This window comes from Salmo salar, chromosome ssa21 (genome assembly GCF_905237065.1).
Source record: "Salmo salar chromosome ssa21, Ssal_v3.1, whole genome shotgun sequence".
NCBI lineage: Eukaryota > Metazoa > Chordata > Actinopteri > Salmoniformes > Salmonidae > Salmo > Salmo salar.
Window position 1 is genome coordinate 19,484,797 of NC_059462.1, and position 24,664 is coordinate 19,509,460.

The window sequence follows — 24,664 nt, forward strand, 5'->3', positions numbered from 1 at the left end:
AATACTACTGTTACGTCTTTGATCCGTGTTCCTCCTACGTTAGTCAGAGAGTGCTACAGTGCATGTGCCCTCTGGGATGTAACCAAATAGGGCAATGATGGGGCTTGGCAGAGGACCATCAGCATACTGTAGTCTAGCTCATCAAGACTTGTGAAAATAAGAAATGGGGCATGCTAAGTGTAATTAATTTTGCAACACATGTAGGTTTCTTTTTGCATTGAGGCCTATGGCTGCATCTCCATGTCCAAAAATATTTTATCCTTTCAAAAACTCTCTGTTAACATTATTTATTTAGATAGGATTATTTTGTACTTTGGCTGTTGTATATTTTATAGGTTTAACTTCAAAAGGTGAAGCGGGGTGACATCACTTTTATGTTAAAGATTAAACTTTTCAAAATCAAGACAATAGCCCCATGTGACAGACACGGAGCACAAAGGACAGTGCTGCAACAACATAAAATTAAGCCAAGACCAGGTCATCCTAGCTCCACTGTATGCTGACTTGGGGAGATAGTATGACAATACCTTGGTACTAAGGTCAGGGGGAATAGAAACAGACAAAAAGTTATCATACACAAGGGTATTAAGGTCTATGATGATAAGTAAGGACCAGTGTGGTTGTGACATTACAATTGCCATGCTCAGAATAACTTCATTCATTTGTTTCTGCCTCAGACATTCTAATCAGATATATTGTAGGATTTGTAGTGAAAAATGTGACCACGAACACTGCTAGCCGTTTTTGTAATTTGATCAGCAACTTACTGTATTAATCAACAGTATAATACTGTATAAACTAAACAAAGTAGATTACTGTAGAATGCACAGTAAAGTACTGTATTTGTTTTACAGCACACTGAAAGACCTTTCTGTAATTTCAACAGTAAAACACTGTAGAATGCACAGTAAAATACCATATTTTAAAAAAAGTATTCATTATGGTGCATTGTGGGAGAATGTGGGCAGGAAAAGAGTCTCTGGCTCATTAACATATTATAAAGCATGCCTTGTAAGAGGCTATATTTTTTGGACCTGTGAGTGAGAATGCTGTACCCCCACAGAATACCGTAATATACTGTATTTTTGGAATTCTACAAATCTTGTTCTGAAACTCTACAGTAGCTTACTGGACAATTGCTGCCAGTAATGTACTGTAATTCAGAATATAGTACCATATTGCATTTTTGGAGCACCAAAAGCCTTTTAAACATTAGTGGATGCATGGTATTGTTGTTTCTCACTCATTAACATATTTTGAGGCGTGTCTTGTAAGAGGCTATGTTTGATGCACCCGCTAGTGAGAGTACTGTACCAATTTATTTGATATGTGGTAGTAGTTCCTTAATACTTAAACTGATATAGGAGACAGACGAGAGTGGCAGAAAGCCCTGAGTGCAGGGCAAAACAGATCAAAAGGACATGAAACACCTAGTATTCATTAATATGCTTTAATATGCAAATGCATACAGCCAACCTGCTTGCTCTAATTCCTTGTAATTACAGTAAAATACTGTAGAAATAATTTTCTTAGTTTATAGTCATTATACTGTGTTTCATTGCTCTGGCATGAATTTACTGTGAATATTTCAGTATTGTATTGGCACTATCCAGTGATGACCTAAGATACAGTATATAATAAGATGTCTTGTTGTAATTACAATTATTTTGAAGACCAATGTATCCTTAACTACAACATTTTCAGTAACAGTTAGATAAACTTTTACTTGCTATGACTGTGACGTGTGTTTTTTTTTTATCAACCTTGGTTTAATGCACTGGATGTAAGTTGCTAAGGACAAGAGCACCCACTAAATGACCAAAATATAAATGTTAAATATTCAAACTTGCAGAGAACACTGGGTAATATGTCGCTGCATGGGCAATTTCAGTAATGTACTGTAAATTAGATTACAGTAACATTTTTGGTAACATGTTTGGATTACCGTAAAATGGATTACAGTAGCGTACTGTACAATTAATTACAGTAACTTACTGGCCAGTTGCGGCCAGTAAGTAACTGTACATTTTACAGGAAATGTTTTACAGTGTAGTAGATAGAGCATCTTACATCTGGCAAGTAATATTGAACATACATGGGTTATAGTTAACCACAAGTCTGCCACTGCCTACTCTTAGTAATACCAGTAAAATACAGTGCAACAGTGAAGTAGGGGATAGTTATTTTCCTAGTAATGTAAATCTTGTAATGTTTTTATAGTGTTCTCTCTTGTGTTTATGTAACAGTATGATGGCACAAAAAGTGAAACTATGTTCCATAGTACATATCTATATACTGTATGTATAGATATGTCACTACTCATTACATAAACTATGCAGATCTCGCATAGAGGCCATGAAGCCATCCACAACAAAATGTGGACTATATTCTAAAGGTCAGGTTTACCGAGCATTTGCACATGTGCAAAATATGCTCCTGATATTTTCAGAGGGGAATAAAAGAGCCCCGGAAATGATCTAGATTTGACCTTAATATAATTTCTACTGTATATTGCATCATATTTGATACTCTAGTCTGTAGTTTTTATTCCCCATTGAAAATAGCAGCTATAAACTCTTAGTAGACCTGTCCCTGAATGTAGAGTTGGAGTAATGCTTTAGATACCGTAGATATCACCTGGTATGCTTCCTCCTGTTCACTCCTCTCACTGAGATAGCAGTCTGGAGTTCTCTGCACAATGACAGCATGATCAAACAAAGGAGAAACTGGTTAAGGCTGATGCTCTGACCTCAATCGCTATACTGCAATCTAAGATTACCGCATCTCAGTTTCACTGGGAGTCTGGGACCAAGCTTGACATTCGCCATTGGCATTCTCTTTGTTTTTGGTGAAAGGACAAGCAAAAATAGTTTGTGTGTATCATGTAATGCAAAAACCCCTTTTTATGATTCATGCTCAAGTGGTGTTATATATTTATATATGTGTGAAAAGTCCTGTGGTCTTTCAAAGCCATGCAGTGGAAGCCATGTGATCCCTAGAAACCTTTTTGCTAGACTTGACACCTACTCAGTTGCTACACTATTACACTGACTTCTTATTTACTAAAGGCATTAACTAAACACTGCCTTATGCAAATATTTAAAAAGAAAATGTATATGCCATCAATAGCCTGTGATAAAATGACAATAGATAGATTATGTCTACTGTACTGTACAAATAAAAGACGGTAAAAAATGTTAACTACAAAAAAAAAGGAGTTTTAGCGTCCACTTGATGAATTGCAAATACTAAAACAACAACTTTACTGAGAAGATATTTCAATACTTTACATGTTGATCAATATAGAATGTAAAAGGTTGAGGTCTGCTAACATCACAGCCCTGCTTGCTGCATCTCTTGATAGAACTTGTCAAATGTGAGGGTCAATTTCCATGTGAAAGGCTAACTATTACACACAGCTGCATGGTTCTGCCTTGTAATAAAGCATTAATTGCTCCCATGAGGTTTCTGGAGCCATGATCGTGTCCCATGGCGTGTGCTGGCAAAATACTAACCCACAAAGCCCAGATCTCAGTGCTTTGACAGGGGCTCATTCAAGTCTAAAGTGGAAGGAATGCGTGGCCACCTTTTTGTGTGTTCCAGCTAACAAAGTCTCTCTCATGACGCCTTATTAATATGGAACCATGGAGGGAAAGTGGTTAGCTCTACTTAACCTGAAACCCTGGAAGCAATATTTTTTATTGGTTGGAATTACGTGGCAAATGTTACATTTAAGCCCGTCGAAGAAAGAGTGTCTTGGTGTGTGATCACTCCTTGTTCCCAAAGCTCTTGCTCTTTGAAATATGAACAGAAATCACATTAGTTTAATGCTGTTGTATTATTGGGGAATCCGACTGAATGGGGATTTCCATTAGCCATTTCTGTAATACTTTCTTTTAAGGTTTCATACGTCAAGAGCCCAGACATCTGTAGATATATAATACATATCATATAATAGTGAAGTTGCCTGATTGTATATTGTGCTCTTGTACTGCACTGTTACCATCAGCAATGACTCCTGATTCACCCATTAGTCTTAGTCTGGGGAAACAGATCTAGTATGATAAAAGAAAAGAGGATATCATTGGGGGAACGACTATTTAGTGAAATATTGGAAAATATGTATAATGTTAATGACTCAAGTTTAATGTGAATCTCAAATATAATTTTCAAATTCCATCATCACGATGTCTCTATGACATGTTGAACAATGCGTTTTTTCTCAAACTGCAGTAGGTCACAGATTTGTATGATACGGCCACAAATAAAATATTACATTCTGGAAACAACACACTGTATAACAATCACATCGTTTTAGTGTTTTTGAAAAGCTGGTGATATAAAATAGTAAGTCATGATAAAATGAGCTGATCTCTGAAAAAAATGTGTGGTGAATCTCCACAAAACAAAAAGTGAATGGTCAAATATTGAATTTGATCAATATTTGTGTCACGCAATTCAGGCACAATCTTGTTTATCTAGTATACTTACAAATTCAAACTTGATTTTCATCAAAATATGATTTTAAATCTCACAATGTGTACACGATGAGCTCTTCACAGTCAATCATTAACTCCCCAGATACTCCCAAGACATTCCTGAAGCTGTGCACAGTATTGTACAGTAGCATCTCTTACCTTCAGTTTCTCGTAGCGGTCGCTGAGTGCTGCTACTTGGTGGTCCCGATGCCGACCGACCAGTTTGCACAAGGCACAGATCAACTGTTCATCTGTGACACAGTACATGTTCACCTTCTCGTCCTCGTGCTCCAGGCACATGAGTCCCCTGAGGTGGCAGTCCGGCATGGGCTCGATCAGACGGTGGCCAGTGAAGGGCTTCTTATTGGGGTGGGTGGCCTTCAGGCACTCGTCGCAGTAGGACACCTCGCAGGTGACACAGGTCTTGACGGCATCTTGGGGAGGGTCCTGCTCACAGAACTGACACTGCACCCTCTCACTGGGGGAGGTCATGGCCTTGCTGTCTAGGGCGGCCCGCTCGCGGCGAGTCTCACTGGGGGAGTTGGGCCCGCTCACGGAAGCCTTCTGAAAGCGGTCAATGATGTTCTGCAGAGTGACGTTACGCTTCAGTCCTTCTAGGCCCCTCTGGCTGAGAGTGATGACATAGCGACAGGTTGGGCACTGGAAGGCGCTGATGGACTGCACAGGCTCGTTGGGGGTGCAGTGGGAGACTAGGATGCGGTGGGCACAGTTGAAACACAGGCTGTGAGCACAGGGCAAGAGCAGCGGGTCCTCGAAGAGCTCCAGACAGATTGGGCAGGTCAGCTCCGACTCCAGTGTTTCCATCTTCACGCACAACAAAGCGGTGTCGTCAGCAAAATCCAGGGAAGCTGATCAGCTATCTGTAGGGATGACATGTTGTACATCATTAGAGAATGGAAGAGAGAGAGAGAGAGAGAGAGAGAGAGAGAGAGAGAGAGAGAGAGAGAGAGAGAGAGAGAGAGAGAGAGAGAGAGAGAGAGAGAGAGAGAGAGAGAGAGAGAAAGAAAGAAAGCGATAAAGAGAGAGCGAAAGCGAGAGAGAGAGAGAGAGAGAGAGAGAGAGAGAGAGAGAGAGAGAGAGAGAGAAAGAAAGAAAGAAAGCGATAAAGAGAGAATGAAAGAGAGCGAGAGAGAGAGAGAGAGAGTGAGAAAGAGAGAGAGCGAAAGAGAGAGAGAGAGAGAAAGAAAGAAAGAAAGTGATAAAGAGAGAGCGAAAGAGAGCGAGAGAGAGAGAGAGAGTGAGAAAGAGAGAGAGAGCGAAAGAGAGAGAGAGAGAGAGAGAGAGAGAGAAAGAAAGAAAGCAATAAAGAGAGAGCAAAAGACAGCGAGAGAGAGAAGTGAAGGGTTCGAAAAGGGTTGAGCTATAGGGGGTTGCCAACCTTTCCAGAATATATATTAATGAGTGGTCTTCCACATTCCTCATTTAAAAAAAAGTGGAGATTACTTGATGTACTAGAGGAATAAATAGCAGGTACTGGATAACACATCTGTGGTATCTTTATCAGGGGTATTGAATGAAATGAGGAAATGAGAAATGAAGACTCTTCTAATTGAGTTTTGGCGTGTTCTAAACCCTTCAGACAAATATAAATGATTAAAGCTCCATAGAAATGAAAGTGATGTTCGTAAAAAAGTTAAGCAATCCATGTTGATCTTAATTTCCCCTGAACTAATTCATACATATTTTATAGGGAGGCACATCTGTCCTTCTTCCCTGTGATGCAACAACCAAACAACTGAAGACTGTAATTGGGAAAAACAAACAAACAAACAGTGAATATTTTATGTAAGCGTTTTGAACTGTTTTGATGATATAACTCCAGAAACACGAAAATGACTCAAGTAGACATACAGTGCATACAAGAATAGCCTGGCCCGTGTATATGGAAAGGCTTGGTCTGGCTAGCTAGCCCAGGACAGTGCAGGACAGTGAGGCCAGACAGCTCAGTGAAGCAGAAGTCCCTGACCCTGCCTGTTCACAGCTGGAGCTCCACACTGTGACTGGACTGATCGACACAGAGCCTTTGTTACAGGCCAGTCAGACACCCCAGCTGCGAGTAGACACTCTGTGACCACTACGTCTCCCTGTGTAAACTCTCTACCTCCACTAATTACGTGTGAAAGAAGGCAAAAGCACATTATCAGGCCAGCCGGGCACAAGTGGTCTTTGAAGTTGTGAGGACACAGCAATTACCCCAGGCCCCAGAGCTACGGGCCCGGGTTTGTTCCCCCTCCTATTCTAGTCAAATCCGCAGAGGCACTCAGCTAACCTACTGTATGAGACAAGAGACAATTGTCTGTTGCACTTGTCTCCCATGTCTGTGATGCAGACAATATGAATGCATCTGTGGGGCTTTGTTGTGCTACTATTGTTGGTTTGTGCAGACATGGAGTTTAATGCAGGTGTCTGAATGTGTTTTTTTTTTGAGTAACAAAGTTCTCTCTGTTATCCAAGTTGATGAGACAAGCTTGCTGGCTAAATGAGTAGGGGGGTGGAGTTTGTGTATCCAATGTTCAAAAGTGATGCTCAGAGAGTAGAAGTATAGCAATAGTTTGTTAGCGGTAAGGAAACATTTTTCAGAAACAGTTAGAAATATTATGATGGTTTATGGTTTCCTCCATTAAAAATGTAGTACAATCTTAGCATCTTGACCTTGAACATCCAAGACACTTCAAATCATCTATTTTAAATGTCATTTTAAAGAATCTATTTTTCATGCACAGTGCATACGACGCCAAGTTGAGATATTTTGCACACTGAAGTAAATGAATCTGGTGAAAAGTGAATTACAAAATCTCAACAATACTTGCTGATACACAACGGTATATTGGTGCTCATGTCTACTGTAGTGTAAGAATAGTTGTTGTAGAAGTAGAGTAGCTACTAAATCCACAGATGATCACCGTCCTGCCATGTTTGTCTCTTGTAATGTGTTTGACAAGTATTCCACAAGTCAAACACAACTCCTATGACACATCGGTCAGAATATATATATTTTTTGTATTTCCTCTAACCAAATTACAATACAACAGTAACATACAAATATCCTGAAATGTGTGACCGAACATGCCCTGTAAATTATTTCGTCTCCATTCAATGAAGCCAAATAATAGTTCATAAATATGCAAAAAGATCTAAGAGCTTTGCATGAACAATACAAATACTGTACACAAATGAAAGCGTCTCAGCCTTGATGTCATCATACAAACAGCCACAAAAGCCCTAGAGTTACACAAAAACCCTGTAAAAGTATACTGTGGCAGAGAGCCAGAACAAAGTGCTTCACAGCAACTGCACCTTACGCACTCCCCTGAAAGCTTTCCCATTCATAAGCAGTTTACTTTACCCACCGATGGATCTTTTCCCGCTTTGCACTGCAGAGACATTTCAGTTGAAGGGGAACTTCTGACCCAAATCATGAAAGTATATTAAACAACAACAAAAGAAACCCCCCGAAACGAGGCGGTGGCAGTGTGCAGTAACAGAAGAGAGGCCAGCATCCAGATGGAACAAGTCTTCATAAGGCAGTAATCCTGCGGCAGCGGAGCAGGGCTGTCATTAACCAGGAACCAGGAGACGGAGAGCAAGAGGTAGCAAGTAGCAAGCACAACAGGAAGAGCTGCCCCACAATTCCAGGAAAGCCAGCTCCACCTACAGTAGGAGAGCCGGCCAGCACTCAATTACTCACTGGAAGTATTGAGAGAGAGAGAGAGAGAGAGAGAGAGAGAGAGAGAGAGAGAGAGAGAGAGAGAGAGAGAGGCTGGATATAAGCAGGGACAGAGCTCCATAGGACCCTGGTTGGTCTAGTCAGTATAGCTTTGGCCCTCACACAGGACAGACAGGTCAGTGTCCTCTGTGCTCTGAGCACTGCCCACTGAGCTGTGATCCAGAGAGGACAGCGTCAGGATCCGTTTCCCTCCGTGACCGTCTCCTCTGCCTCTCCAGCGGCACAATGCTGCCCTGTGTGGCAGAACTTTTCTTGGCTCTGTCACCAGGGATTAAAAAAGAGAAAGCCTGACAACACACATGCACACATATGTAGGATTTTAATATGAGCCAGTTTGCTACAGCAGGACATTTTTGTAGGCGTTGATATACTTCCATTAGGACAAATCAAGTCTAAGTGGAAATTACAAACTTTAGAAGCCATTTTAAAACTCGAAATACATTACAAGTTAGCATTTCTTGCTGTGCAGGAATATTTTCAGCAATGAAAGACTGGTCAAATTAAGATCCTACATCTGTACACAGGCACGCAGGAATGTGCACACACAGGGGATGGGTTGGGATGGGAGCCTTGCTGGCAGCAGGATTCATCTGAAACACAGGGAGGGCAGGCAGGGATCTCTGATTCCCTGTGCTCCCAAACAACAAGTTGACCTAGACTGCACAGATTACATCTGTTGTCTGCCTCTATACAGACCATCAGTGTCTCTCACTGAGTTGAGGCAGTAAGCCTACAAAGCTTCACAAAATCTTTATTAGACCACAAAAGCTCCACATTCTGTTTTAAAATAAACCATTTAATTTCTAGCCCTCTCCTCAAGACCAGTGCAATCTGTGGACATGTGTCTCTTCATGATAAGACCTGTATTCATTTGTTCCAGTGCCTTCTAAAGCGGGATGGATCACTTTTAGGTAAGGGTTTGTGTTCACCAAGGCATGTCTACCATCTACTATTTGCTCTTCATGTCCCTACCTCCCTCCGGTACATTTGAATTCTCCTATCATTCAAAATGACAATTGAGACAGAATCACCTGTCTGACAGACAGGTCCACACTGTAGACATTATAGACATGCATTGGTGAACACAAAGCGGTGGGTATGAAAGTGAGAGACACATGGTGTTGGAGATGGCATTGGGAATGTGAATGGCATTCCCCTGACTGACTTCATGTGAAGCCTCCAGCTGGGCAGGAATGCCTGCTGCAATGTACGGTAATGTCAGTGACTCAGTGTCCGTGAGTCTCAGTGGGGGAGAGTGGGGTTCATCAAAACACACTCAGGACACAGAGGTTCCTAATGAAAAACCCACGCCCACAGTTCACTTCCACACCCATAGTAGCCTTACACATGCCTGCTATTTCTAATTTTTTTAAATTCTACACAAAGTACTCAAAGAACATTGCCACAAATATGCAACACATTCATGCAGAATACAAAATGAATGAATGGCATTGTTAGAACACTGTCTATAGGAAATACAACTTTACTATTAGTCAGTATTCAAGTCATACACAAAGATCATGTTGCATGAACCTTTTTCCCATTGACAAAGCATTTATTGGAGATGAATGATCAATTGCCTTGAAGCCAGTCGCCTGTCTGCCCACTGCCAGCTTTAGAAAAAGGCCCATATGAAATGTGACCTTTACGATGTGGCTGGGACGGGCTTTACAGCCAACCGGAGTTGGCACCTACAGTCATTGGTTGGCACTGAACCCACCATCGATAGCCAGTAGGACTGTGCATCAGCGTGGCCTGAGAGAGGGAGAAACACCACCCAAAAAGCCAACTAACACCGCCTAATGTGTAGCCACATCTAGACACCACCACCCTAAAGAGCCCCACAAAGCTCTCGTCATAAAGGTTGTAAATCCCCAACATTTAATGCCAGCAGGGTCAGATTAAGTGCAGGAAAACTGATAAATCGCTTACTCACAGAGTTAACTGTAAACTGCTTATTCCCAGGGCCCAGACATGCAGGGTGGTATCTCTGCTGAACTGAAAGAGCAGCGGAACAATAAACAGGGACAGGCATCACTGCACGTGGTCACTGACAGTTTTCCAGTGTGGGATAGGTGCTTGAATCTTGTATCAAGCATTAGTACTAAGCAATATGGCACTTCAGGGAAACTCTGAATTTGGATATTAGGCCTAATAACTAAATTGAAATGTTATTTAAACTAGAGTCATCCTTGGACAAATATTACCTTTTGGGCTCCCGCGTAGCGCAGCTGTCTAAGACATTGCATCTCAGTGCTTGAGGCATCACTACAGACAACCTGGTTCGAATCCAGGCTGTATCACATCCGGCCGTGATTGGGAGTCCTATAGGGCGGCGCACAATTGGCCCAGCATTGGCCGGGTTTGGCCGGGGTAGGCCGTCATTGTAAATAACAATTTGTTCTTAACTGACTTGCCTAGTTAAAAAAAGGTTACATTTAAAAAGAAAAACAAGATATGTGCTCTCATTCTCATTTTTGTGGCAGATTGTTTTCTCTCCAATTCAAGCACCTTTTTAATTGGCTATGCCAGACTCTTTTATCATCTCTAATGATGGCCGCAATCCATATATTTATTATTAGAGAGAGAGAGAGAGAGAACTTGCTCTAATCCCCTTTTTTCCTGGGGCAGATACCTAACATCATTATCTGTAATCCTGTCTTCACAGCGTATCTGTGACCAATGTGCGGCCTGGTGCTGCACCCAAAAGCAGCCGGTTCAATGGAGTGGCCTAACAGCCCACTCTGTCTGCCTAATGTGATTTACAGCTGTGGCGAGAGGCAGATGATTAGACAAAACCTCTAATCTCCCAAATCTGCACCCGTACACATCACTGTGATTTTCAGCAGGGGCCTCATCCTGACCCACATTCACCAAAAACATGGGAATTTACTGCTTTCATAAATTAGAAAACAAACCAGGAAGCACAGTGGTGTGCTGTGCTATCTAAGTGGATGATAGAAATCAACATTTGTTTTACTTCAAGGGCCCTCCACCTGTCAAATAGGATTATGTTGAAAAGGCAAACCAGCTTTATTCAGGGGTTTGCACTATACTGAGTTTCTACTATTGTGGCGAAGCTAATGCACAACCAATTGACTATGGATTTGTACTGCATGTATGGAATTCTAATGAGAGCATGTGACCTGTTGTAAATTTCGACAATCATTTCAGTATATTTAACATTTTGATTTATTAGGATTCTCATTAGCCCGACGCCAATGGCGACAGCTAGTCTTACTGGGATCCGACACATAACGGAAAATATATTACAGACAAAAGACTAGAATTTACATACATTTAAAAACATTAACATGTAGTGTGTGTGCATCTATCAGTTACATATACATGTCATTACATACACACAACAAGTAGGTCACATGGGAGAGAGGCGTTGTGACGTGAGGTGTCGCTTTATTTGTTTTTTAAACCAGGTTTGCTGTTCACTTTCTCTATATGAGATGGGAGTTCCATGCACTCATGGCTCCGTATGATACTGTACGTTTCTTTGAATTTGTTCTGGACCTGGGAACTGTGAAAAGACCCCTGGTGGCATGTCTGGTGGGATAAGTGTGTGTCTCAGTGCTGTGTGTAAGTTGACTATGCAAACAATTTTGTATTTCCAACATATTAATGTTTCTTATAACAACAAGATGTAATGCAGTCAGTCTTTCCTCAACTCTTAGCCAAGAGAAACTGGCATGCATAGTATTAATATTATCCCTTTGATGATAATAAAATGCAAGACGTGCCGCTCTGTTCTGGGCCAGCTGCAGCTTAACTAGGTCTTTCTTTGCAGCACTTGACCATATGACTGGACAGTAATCAAGATAAGATACAACTAGAGCCTGCAGGACTTTCTATATTGATTTGGACAGTACAGTAGGTGTTTCATTTGTTAAGTTGATGTCCTGTTGAGGGATATTGATTACAAATGTGTGCCAATAAACAATAGCCTAGAGTAAGGGGTGTACATGTGAACAGACAATAATACAGTTATGAAATGCAACCATCTAAAAAAAAATACACTGCAAAGGAGTTTTTATGCAGCTGAGAGTCCAATGCTGATTTGAGCAAAGATAAGAAACTGGAAACGGAGGCCACTAGTTGGATTGATACATTGCCAGTTAGCCTTTAGCCAGCGAAGCAGTCAAAGAGCTTTAGAACAGAGGGTCTGTTAACTAGGCCAGCTGCTGGCACGGCCAGTCTTTCTGTAGGTCATCCTGGTCAGTAATCAGAACAGCCAAACTCTCCCATTTCCTCCCTGCTGCTTGGCAGGTGGCATCAGCAGGAAAATGTTGTTTTCTTTCCATAACCACATGAACTTTCACTGAATCCCCCTAAGACTGTTGCTTTCCCAGCAAAGCCCTAGACCAGCATAGATGTCATGATAACAGAATTGGTCGCAGTTGGATTACATTCATCTCAAATTCCAGTCGTTTTAATTAAAACATGATCAATCAAAACATATTTTGTCCCTTGATCCCCCAAATACTGTACAAATAACTCAGTGGGTTAAATTGAGGGTTTAGGAATATCTGAAGAAGATTATGCGTCATTGCAATTACTCAAAAATGTACGGGTTAACTTCAAGAGATATATTTTCATTCTTATGAAATGTACTGTTTACATTGCTGCATTGTGATTTCAGATCACCACATAGAAATTGATGGACAACTCAACCCACTGAAAAACAGGTTAAAGGGGGACATCTTGTGGCCGACATAAAAACTGCCTGACACTGACGATCCCTGACATAATTGAATATCAGGTTATGCTGATGATAAGTTACGAACTATGCATACACAGACTTCTGAAATACTTTCTATAGCAGCGTCAAACAAAACGTTGCTGTTGCAGACTCCCAAACAAACACACTATCCCGACTCTACCGTTGCTTCTTTTCTTCTTTTTCAACACCTAGATTCCAAAGACTGAATCTCAACAAATGATTCACTGACGGACACATTCCCTGATACCTCTAGCGGCCAGCCCACAAGGTTTCCATGGTGATACATTATTTACCACACAAGTGATCAAAGAGCGACTGCAGAGAAAGTCAAACATTCTTCAGCTCTGCTGGGAAACGATGAGTTACTAATTAATAAGGAAAACCCCAGGCTCCAACAGCAAAGTCTACATTTTACACTTAGAAAATAAGACGTTCATAAGGATGACTTGCCCACAGATAAGCTCTGTTGTAAAACTACAGGCAAGCTTCTGTCACAATATTACACATCATGCTTGAGAGTTAAAGAGGTAACCCAGATCGCGAAACACTGCTATCTTTCACTTGTGTTTATCTTATCTTAACTGAGGTCTATAACATTTGGTGGGGTATCAGGAGATGTGTTTTGTTTTCATCAGGACATATTTTCAATCCCCTGGCCGCACTAGTAGAGCCCTCAAGACTGTGTAACAAACTCAAAGTCTTTATTGGCAATACACTGTTGAAAAATAGCAGCTTCACTTAACAAAAACAGCTTTAATTGGCGTTTGTGAGAAAATAACATTCTAAACTGGTCATATTCTACAAGCTGAACAATAAAGGCTGGCACTTCAACTGCATTCTGCAAACAGCCTGCTTGATTTAAATAAAGATGGATTACTTCTTGCACCTGTCTCATAAATGATGTTTTCATGATGATCAACGTGTAAACCTTGGCATGGTGTCAGCACTGAAATTGGCATACTGGCTTTTCTAATCACAAAATGAGGTGACATCCAAAGAATGCTGATCACAGACAACCCATTGCACATAACCACACCATTAATGGTGTTGTTGTATTCTTTCCTTTCACATTCACATGGCCTCTCCACCGCTGTGTTATTCTACACTCTGTAACGTCACTTTGATAATTCATCTGTCGTCAAACATAATGGCATTTCTGAGTGCAATGCAGCAGTGACATCAGCTTTTGAACTGTACCCTGCCTCGAGTCTCAGAAACTTGTTCTGTCGACACACTGATATCAAGCACTTACTGCACACGCACACGCACACGCACACGCACACACACACACACACACACACACACACACACACACACACACACACACACACACACACACACACACACACACACATACAGAGAGAGAGAGAAACCACTTGCTTGAAGGAAAATAAGCAACCCCAAAGATTAAGTAAGCAGTAACCTCTTTTTTACCTGCCACATGGCTAAAGTCCCATCATCCACAAACAGGGGGAAAAGAAGAGGTCTCACAGTTGACAAGTCTGTTAATACTGTAATAGGCCCTGGAGCAATCTGGACAAACTAGCTCACCCCTACGCTTAAGCGATTACCTCCAGTACCAGTCTGTTGGCTCTGATTTAAGTTTCTGGTCCTCTAACCCTGTCCTCTCAGCCTATTGAGAAGAGGCAGGAGGGTTGAAGCTGTCCTCCTTTTCTCTCTGTTCTACTGAGTACAGTATCTGGCCCCTGTGGGCTACAAACTGTTGCCCTAACCAATCACACAGAGGGGGAGGGACCTCTGAGAGGGGGGTGTCTGTTCAGGGATTGTGAGCTGAGAAGCGTTGCCATCTAATGCTCTGTTATGAAAGTATATCCAAATGGCAAATATGGTATTACTGTCCTAGAGCATGTTTATAATCCAATAACCAGAACTCATAATTTATGTGGGTTAAGTGACTTGCCGTTGATGTATAAAACCACAACAGGTATAACAACGTTATTAATCTAGTATATCACAATGATGTTTTTTTATGCGCCACAACATACCAATGTTGATCTAATTGATGAAAAACACAACTGTAACAATATGAGGTGGTGGGTCTCATCCCAGTCCCCGGCAAACTCAACATAGACCAGAGTCATATAGCCAAGCAAAACAGTCAATGATGTCACCATGCATGCACTGTAGAATTATGCATTTCATAATACAGTACACCTACAGTAATGTAAGTACAGTATCAAAGCAAGTAATGAGAAATGACACAGTACAATACGTTAAAAGTGAAAAAGTGTATTATACTGTAAAAAAAATTATACTGTAATCGGAATTCATTAATGAATGGATGAATGAATTACAATTATTGAGGGGAGAGGGTTTGTATTTCACAGTATTTTACTGTAATTACAGGGGATTGGTGCAAGCAGGTTGGCTGCTAGGTAAAGTGTTTACACATTACAGCATACTGTATTGATGAATATTTGTTGTTTGATATCACTTGCACTTCTAGAAGCTTTAACAAAGGCTTCTGAACTGGTAACGACGATTGGGCAAAATGCTCAACAATTTAAGGTTTGAAAGTCATGAACAGTCAAAAATCATGTTTTTTATGACATTGGATCAAAGTAAGATGACCAAAGTATGAAAAATGACTGTTGCTGTTACATTGATAAGTTTGAACATAACGTTACTGGCTCCCTCCCCCATGTCAAACACTTGGATTCAAGAGGCGAGGTTTATTAAGGCAATAGGGTCACCCTGACACTCATTTTAATACACCAATAGTAACATGATATTCTCCTACCTAATTTCAATAAGTACCACCTTGTCAGCAAATGTATTTAAAAGTGTACATTATTCATCTATGGCAAAGATACTTATATGTTTCCCCTTTCATCTGTGTCTGGTGTTAGCTAGCTACTGGCTAGCTAGGTCATCATACGCTCCAGAGAGTTTTTTACTGTTGATAATACCCCAAATAACCATATAATTTACATTGTTACGTTACAGATTGTATTATACTTCCACAGAATTAGACCACTGACCTAACAGGTCAGCAACGCCCGCAGTGGAAAAAAACTAAAGACTTCCATAGTGATATTGGCTATATTGTTTACCATTCTCTTCTTTATGAAAACTGTGTTTATTGTCACAACAGCATCTTTTCAGCATTCTCATTGGAAACATGATCATAATGCTGACCTGACAAAAAAGCAGAACACTGGGATGTTTTATCTTGACTTCTATCAAACTTGACAAGCACCGTGTAAGTTTCTCGCACCGAGCACACGCTCCATCTTGCCCGGTAAACAATTTTACTGGACATTGAAACATGGAAGTAGAGGAATGTGTTTGTGGTTGAAACAGTTGACTGAGACAGTGTTGATAGTCTCAGTTTGTTGGCACCAGTTGCACCACTCTGTGGTCATGTGGAGAGAAAAAAACTTCCTCTCCTAACGTCTGCAGCCACCAGGCAAGTTTGGCAGCCGCCTGTTGATGCCATCACATCGTATAACATCTGATCAATGCGAAACCTTGGCTTCCATCACACCTCCATAGCTAAAGGCTAAGGTATATACCGTAGCTCAGCTCACATGTTCCACTACCAGGAATTACCTTTAATCAATGACCTCATTGGATCACTATGACTATTGATATCTCATAATAAACCCTGTGTTAGCTTACCGTGCTAAGGCTCCAGCACAGCATGCTGGCTACAGAACTCAGGCAGTAATCGATTTAGATTGGTAATTACCCAGTGCCGGACCCCTGCCATGAGAACGCTCATGTTTCCTTTTTCACTTCATACCGCTGAAAAAGACATCCAGTTCTTCTTGGGTTGAGCAAAGATTGAGCAATGAATAACAATATCTCAGTAACCAATTACACTAGAGCAACTGGGCTTACCGTGATGAAATACTGTGGTTTAAAATGTGGTACAAAACCACAGTAGTGTGCACAGTCTATTTTGACAACTAATCAAAACAGATGTGTGTGTGAGTGGCCAGTGCACACTGCATAACGTCTGTCATGGAAATCTGCTCCAGTATGACGTTGATGGACTACAGTAAATACAATTGCTACCATTGTTCCTTCTTCATCCTAATCAACATTGGCATATCAGTCGCCTCAGAGGGCTGCCACAAAACAACATTGTACAGTTGCCCTATCTTAATTTGAGCCAGTTTGCTACAACAGGACAGTATTACTGCAGCAACAGAAAATGTGAATTGTTATGTGGATTTCTAATTATTGCTCATTTTTTGTAGGGGTTGAGCCATTCTTTGTTAGGTCAAATCAAGTCTCACATTTTTTTTTAATGACAAACTTTAAGCCTTTTTAAATCATGAATACACTAGAAGGTTGGAAAATTCTCAGCAACAAAATAGTGATCAAATTAAGATCCTACATCTGTAGGACACATATCCAGCCCTGTGTATTCACTGTATTATATTGGACACTGGCCAATAGCTGTGTACAAATACTGCCACTATCAATCAATAGTGACCTCTACCTACCTGATGGATTTAATCAATTTGGATTTAATAAATTTTTGTATTAAAAGGTTTCTTAAATATTTTTTCTAATATGCAAATGAGGTGCTATCAATTAAATATCCAAATGTATGTTTAATGTATTTTTGGCACATTATTCAGAAGAAAATGTTATCTACAATAAAAATTGTACAACACATAAACCATTCATTTTGTAACAGTCTGGAGAACATACTGCATCTAAGAATAACCACACAAAAGTTGATGAACGTAGATGCTTCTGGAGCTGAGAAATATGTGTTGGTGTGTCGGAAGAATCTAACTTTTTGGAAATGGCAGTTAAAGACAAGTACACTACATTTAGACTACTAAACGCCAAACGCCTATTTAGACCCAATCACGATGTCTTCAAAGAAAGTTACTACATATATTCCAGTTTGTAATGTTCCCTATGAAATTGACTTTTAAGTTGTGTTGGATTCAATGTTTTAATTGTGTGGGATTCAATGTAGTGAGCTTTGATATTATGGATATTTAAATATATATACAGTGCTTTCGGAATGTATTGAGACCCCTTGACTTTTTCCACATTTTGTACGCTACAGCCTTATTCTAAAATTGAATTAAAAATAGTTTCAGGAAACTAAGCTTATGTCGCGGCTCATTACTTCACAGGAGACCTGTTTGAACGTAAACTTATTTTTTTTAATCAAAATTTGTTTTTTGGCAGAAATGCCTTCTCGAACATGTGAATTTGCCATCTGTAAAGACGAATAAAATTGTTTAATTACGAGCCTAGTTGGTTTAGCCAAAGAAAAGACAGCAACCTTCCATCTAGCCATGATTGAATGAGATAATGAGTGGGCTGGACATGCCAAGAGATGAGTTTGGATTGCTCTGCCATGTGGCACGCTTCTGTCTATTTGAGCTGGTCAGTATGTCTAGGTAATCTTGTCTAACGCTTCTTTTTTTTAAAAATGTATCGCGTATTAAAACTGCATATGTGTTGCTCCCCACTTTCTGGAGGACCGAGTTTTGAAATCAGTGGACTTCGAATATGATAGCTATAGGAGATGGAGAAAACACCTTTCTCTGGATTACATCTTCAAACTAAGGGCAACCATTGCATCTGACAGGAGACGCGTTGATCCATGAATGATGTATACAGGTAAGATACTCTAGCTAGCTACATTTTCAGATATTACACATTTCTAATTTTGAGAGAAAGGGCCATTTGCTTGGCTAGCTATAGCCTAATGTTAGCTAACTAACATTGAACGTAGTTGGTTAGCTACCTGTAGATTTATGCAGGGTAGTAATGTCATGAGTTGGGATTATGGTTAATTGTTTGCCTAGCTAGTTAACGTATGTTGGCTTGCTCACTAGCTAACTGTCACGGTTGTCGTCGGTGAAGGAGGACCAAAACGCAGCAGGTAAGTGCAGGCTCATCTTGACGTTTATTTATTTTCAAAATGAATACCAAAATAACAAAACACTAGAACGAACGAACAACAACAAACAGTCTGGCAAAGCATAAGGCTCAACACAGAACAATCTCCCACAAAATACAAGACAAACACACCCAACTAATATAGGACTTCCAATCAAAGGCAACACCAAACAGCTGCCTTCAATTGGAAGTCCAACCCCAATTAACTCAACATAGAACCAGACACACTAGACTAAACATAGAAATACCTAAACATAAACCAAAACCCGGAAATACTAAATCAAACACCCTTTTAACAAACACACCACCCCGAACCACATAAAACGAATACCCTCTGCCACGTCCTGACCAAACTACAATACTAATTAACCCTTATACTGGCCAGGACGTGACACTAACGTTAGATGTATGACTTTACTATTCATATATCAGAGCCATTTGCTTAGCTAGCTATAGCCTAATGTTAGCTAGCTAACATTGAACCTGGTTGGTTTATTTACCTGCAGATTCCTGCAGGGTAGTAACGTCATGAGTTGGGATTATGGTTCATTGTTTACCTAGCTAGCTACATGTTTTACCAAAAGACTCCATTATCCAAGTAACCATTTTGGTGCGTTCGTAAATTCAGTCTGGCCATATACTCCGATATCATAGCACTCTCATCTGTTTGTGCCAGAGCGCAGAATAACTGCTGAATTTACGAACGCTCAACACCCATTCAACATGGCCGGTGTCAGTAAACGTCGGCAAGAAAGAGTAATTCAATTGTTGCCAGCAGCACAGTTAGTCACCAACGCTCTGGATAACATGAAAACAGCCTAACCAGCTCTGCTAGGGTGAGAAAAACGGTCAGAGTGGGATGTTCTCTCATTATGTGTCTGGAAGTAGCTAGCAAGCTAGCCAATGTCAGCCAGTTAGCTTGGGTGCTTGACTGCCGTTGTGAGGTTCAGAGCGCTCTGAACTCTCAGTCTGACAGCACAGTTGCAGTCACCAACGCTCTAGATTACATAACAGCCTAACCAGCTCTGCTCGGGCGAGTAATGTTCAGTGAGCTGTTCTGTTATTTCTGTCTGGAAGTAGCTAGCAAGTTAGTTTGGATGTTTGACTTTTGTTGTTAGTACAGATCGCTTGGATCAACCCTTAAAGAGATGGGTAGGGATAAAGCTTAAGAGGGTGTGAACGATGCTGAATGGGTGTAGACAAAGAAGGGCTCTCCAGTAGTAGTACCAAAATATTTAAAGGCCATTTTCTCAAAAGTTTATCAACTTTCAAAGCAAAGTTACTTTCCCATTGTTTCTCAACTATAGTGTATGATATACCATTTGTAGCTCTGAGTCTCTACTTTTATCCAATGTAAAAAACATGAACGATTTGAGCCGGTCGGTCACAAATATTTTTTTCCACCTCATCAATCTGCACACAATACCCGTAATAACAAAGCAAAAACAGGTTTTGCTAATTTCTTAAAAATAAAAACTGAAAAATCACATTTACATAAGTATTCAGACCCTTTACTGAGTACTTTGTTGAAGCACCTTTGGCAGCGATTACAACCTTGAGTCTTCTTGGGTATGATGCTACAAGCTTGGCACACCTGTATTTGGGGAGTTTTCCCATTCTTCTCTGCAGATGCTCTCAAGCTCTGTCAGGTTGGATGGGGAGTGTCGTTGCACAGGTAGTTTCAGGTCTCTCCAGAGATGTTTGATTAGGTTCAAGTGCGGGCTCTGGCTGGGCCACTCAAGGACATTCAGAGACTTGTCCCGAAGCCACTCCTATGTTGTCTTGGTTGTGTGCTTCTGGTCTTTGTCCTGTTCGAAGGTGAACCTTCGCCGAAATCTGAGGTCCTGAGTGCTCTGGAGCAGGTTTTCATCAATGATCTCTCTGTACTTTGCTCCATTCATCTTTCCCTCGATCCTGACTGGTCTCCCATTCCCTGAAGCTGAAAAACATCCCCACAACATGATGCTGCCACCACCATGCTTCACCGTAGGGATAGTGCCAGGTTTCCTCCAGACGTGACACTTGGTATTCAGGCCAAAGAATTCAATCTTGGTTTCATCAGATCAGATAATCTTGTTTCTCATGGTCTGAGAGTCCTTTAGGTGCCTTTTGGCAAACTCCAAGCGGGCTGTCAAGTGCCTTTTACTGAGTAGTGGCTTCCTTCTGGCCACTCTAATACATGTCATTGTGGGGTATTGTGTGTAGATTGATGAGGACATTTTTGTATTTAATACTTTTTTGAATAAGGCTGTAACGTAACAAAATGTGGAAAAAGTCAAGGGGTCTGAATACTTTTCTAAAATATATACACAACATACAACAATGTCAAAGCTATTACTGAGTTACAGATCATATAAGGAAATCTACATAAATTAATTCTGCCCTAATCTATGGATTTCACAGCCACTGGGGAGCCAGGCCCAGCCAATCAGAATATTAGTTTTTTTCAGGCTCCAGTGATGGGATCAGCCAATGTGGACATACAAATTGCGGGCCGAACGTTCCCTCACCCCGTCTGGGTTGCCGGGGTCAGAGAAAAGTGGCTGTTGATTTTGGACTTCCTACGCAGGGCAAGCTGACAGCTGGATCTTCGAGCTGAGGTGATAATCTTCTATGGCAGTCCTGCCATACATCTTCGGTGTTCCCCTGGTCTAACTACTGCTGCTGTGGTGCAACAGGTCGAGAGCCAACCCCCCAGTCCAATACATCATGCCCAAGACACAACCATTCCCACTAAAGCTCTCACTGAGACACTCCAGACCCCAGTACTATCGAAGCCTTGCCCTTTGGAAGAAGACATCTCACCCCCACTAGCAGGCACGCAACCTGTGCAACCCCCAAGTGTACAGCACCCTGTGGACGTGATTACACCAACCTACCCCATGCCCAGCCTGACTCAACCCTATTCCCAACACTCATCCAAGCAGTGACCCCCAGGGGAGGCACTGTGTGGACTACAACCAGGTAAATGACATAACTGTCAAGGACTCCTTCCAGCTGTCTCGCGTGGTTGAGTCCCTTGAGTTGGTGGTGGGGTCCACATGGTTCTCTTCTTTGGACCTTCGAAGCGGCTACTGGCAGGTGGCCATGGCTCCAGAGGACAAGGCAAAGACTGCTTTCACCACAGGAAAGGGGCTATGGCTATTCAAGACCATGCCGTTCGGACTATGCAACTCCCCAGCAATGTTTGAATGACTGATGGAGAAAGTACTGGCTGGCATGCCACCTGAATGTTGTCTAGTGTACTTAGAGGATGTGCTGGCACATGGGCTGGACTTTGATGCTGCCTTAGAGGTGCTGAGAGAGGTCTTAGAGAGGATCTGTGCTGTAGCCTCAAGCTGCACCCTGAAAAGTGTTGCTAAGGGAGGTCACGTTCCTCAGCCACAGAGTGAGAAGTGAGGGCCTCAAAACAATGGAGGACAAAATCGCTGCAGTACAGGACTGGCCTACCCCCAGAGATATTCACTAAGTACCGGCATTCTTGGGCCTAGCCCAATACTACAGGGGATTTGTGGAAGGCTTTTTAATAGTGGCTGCTTCTCTGAACTGGCTCCTGAAGAAAGGGAATGACTTCCAGTGGAACCAAGAGCAGCAGGTTGCCTTTGAAGCCCTGAAAAAGGCCCTTTGTGAAGCCCCCATATTCGTTGCCCCAGACTCACAGAGACACTTCACCCTGGCCACCGATGCCAGCGGAAGGGGCTGGGAGCAGTCCTGTCACAGGTCACCCCGGAGGATGAACGGGTAGTGGCATACTATAGACATACAGTACCTTCAACAAGGCGGAGAGGAACTACACCGTCACTCACCGAGAACTCTTGGCAGTAGTGGACTTTACTCATCACTTCCGCCAGCACCTCTGTGGCCTGCCCTTGGTTATACAAACAGACCATGCAGCTTTGAAGTGGCTTCTCTCCTTTAAAGAACCTGAGGGCCAAGTCACCCGCTGGATAGAGCAGCTGCAGGCTTTCCAGTACACCATTGTTCACTGTGCTGGGGAGAACCACTATAATGCTGATGCACTGTCCAGGCGGCCATGTGGTCCTGAGTGCAAGCATTGTGAGCGCACAGATGCTTGTGAAGTGCTGGCACTGTTGCCAGCAGACACTGATAGGTGGATAGAACAACAGCAGGCTGATCCCGACCAACAGATGGTGTTTGGCTGGGTGCAAAGATCTTGCCCCCCTGCGATGAGGTGGTGGAGCAGTCACCCATAGTGAGGGAACTGTGGTCATAGTGGCCTGGGTTAGAAATAAGAGATGGATCACTGAAAAGAAGCAGGTTGGAACCAGCCACAGGTGAGGCTCGTTCGCAGTTGGTATTCCCCGAGGTCCTGAGAGAAGAAGTGCTCGAGCTACACCATGGACGCCCTGGTGTAGGACATTTTGGTGTTACCAAGAGACTGAAGCGAACCCACCAATCCCTCTACTGGGGACAATGTAGACAGGATGTGGAGGATAGTGCCCTCACCATAGTGCCCTCAAAGCTCATCACTAATCTAAGGACCCTAGGACTAAACACCTCCCTCTGCAATTGGATCTTGGACTTCCCAACGGGCCGCCCCCAGGTGGTAAGGGTAGGAAACAACACATCCGACACACTGATCCTCAACACCGGGCCCATCACGGGTGCGTGCTCAGTCCCCTCCTGTACTCTCTGTTCACTCATGACTGCATGGCCAGGCACGACTCCAACACCATCATCAAGTTTGCCGATGACACATCAGCAGTAGGCCTGATCACTGACAACGATGAGACAGCCTGGGAGGAGGTCAGAGACCTGGTCGTGTGGTGCCAGGACAACAACCTCTCCTTCAACGTGATCAAGACAAAGGAGATGATTGTGGACTACAGGAAAAGGAGAACCGAGCCCGCCCCCATTCTCATCGACGTGGCTGTAGTGGAACAGGTTGAGTGCTTCAAGTTCCTTGGTGTCCACATCACCAACAAATCATAGTCCAAACACACTAAGACAGTCGTGAAGAGAGCATGACAAAGCCTATTCCCCCTCAGGAGACTGAAAAGATTTGGTATGGGTCCTCAGATCCTCAAAAGGTTCTACAGCTGCACCATCGAGAGCATCCTGACTGGTTGCATCACTGCCTGGTATGGCAACTGCTCGGCCTCTGACCACAAGGCACTACAGAGTGTAGTGCGTACGGCCCAGTACATCACTGGGGCCAAGTATCCTGCCATCCAGCGCCTCTATATCAGGAAGGCCCTAAAAATGGTCAAAGACTCCAGCCACCTAGTCATAGACTGTTCTCTCTGCTACAGAACAGGAAAGCGATACCATGTCGAGGTCCAAAAGGTTTCTTAACAGCTTCTACCCCAAGCCATAAGACTCCCGAACAGCTAATCAAGGGCTACTCAGACCGCTCTTTTACACTGCTTCTTCTCTCTGTTTATAATCTATGCATAGCCACTTTAACTCTGCCTACATGTACATATTACCTCAATTACCTCAACTAACCGGTGCCGCCTCACATTGACTCTGTACCGGTACCCCCTGTATATAGACTGTCTTGTTATTTTACTGCTGCTGTTCAATTATAATTTTTTTTCTCATTTCTATTTTTTACTTAACACAAATGTTTTTTTTCTTAAAGCATTGTTGGTTAAGGGATTGCAAGTAAGCATTTCACTGTAAGGTAAGCTGTTGTACTCGGCGCATGTGACAAATATATTTTGATTTTGATTTTGATTACACAAGGCAGCTGCAAGACCGCATGGATGTTGCCCACAGATTTGCCCGAGAGCAAGCCAAGGCAGCTGGTGTGCGGCAAAAGAGAGGGTACGATGTGCATGT

The 24,664-nt window shown here is 42.2% G+C and overlaps 1 protein-coding gene across 8 annotated transcripts in view; it reads right to left on the reverse strand.

Annotated features, from left to right (window-relative positions):
- The window catches only part of LOC106581913 (E3 ubiquitin-protein ligase Midline-1), a 61,188-nt gene that overhangs the window by 10,838 nt on the left and 25,686 nt on the right, over nucleotides 1-24,664 (reverse strand). For 2 of the 8 annotated variants that reach the window (XM_014164364.2, XM_014164367.2), the window contains exons 2-3: nucleotides 4,638-5,359; nucleotides 2,626-2,691 (exon numbers count right to left, since the gene is read on the reverse strand). In XM_014164364.2, coding sequence (XP_014019839.1) covers nucleotides 2,626-2,691; nucleotides 4,638-5,303 — 732 coding nt within the window. In that variant the 5' untranslated portion in view covers nucleotides 5,304-5,359. Of the gene's footprint in view, nucleotides 1-2,625; nucleotides 2,692-4,637; nucleotides 5,360-7,849; nucleotides 8,191-14,392; nucleotides 14,662-16,670; nucleotides 16,751-24,664 lie in introns of those variants that run through there. The other 6 variants (XM_045704518.1, XM_014164363.2, XM_014164370.2 and 3 more) reach the window with 6 other exon arrangements.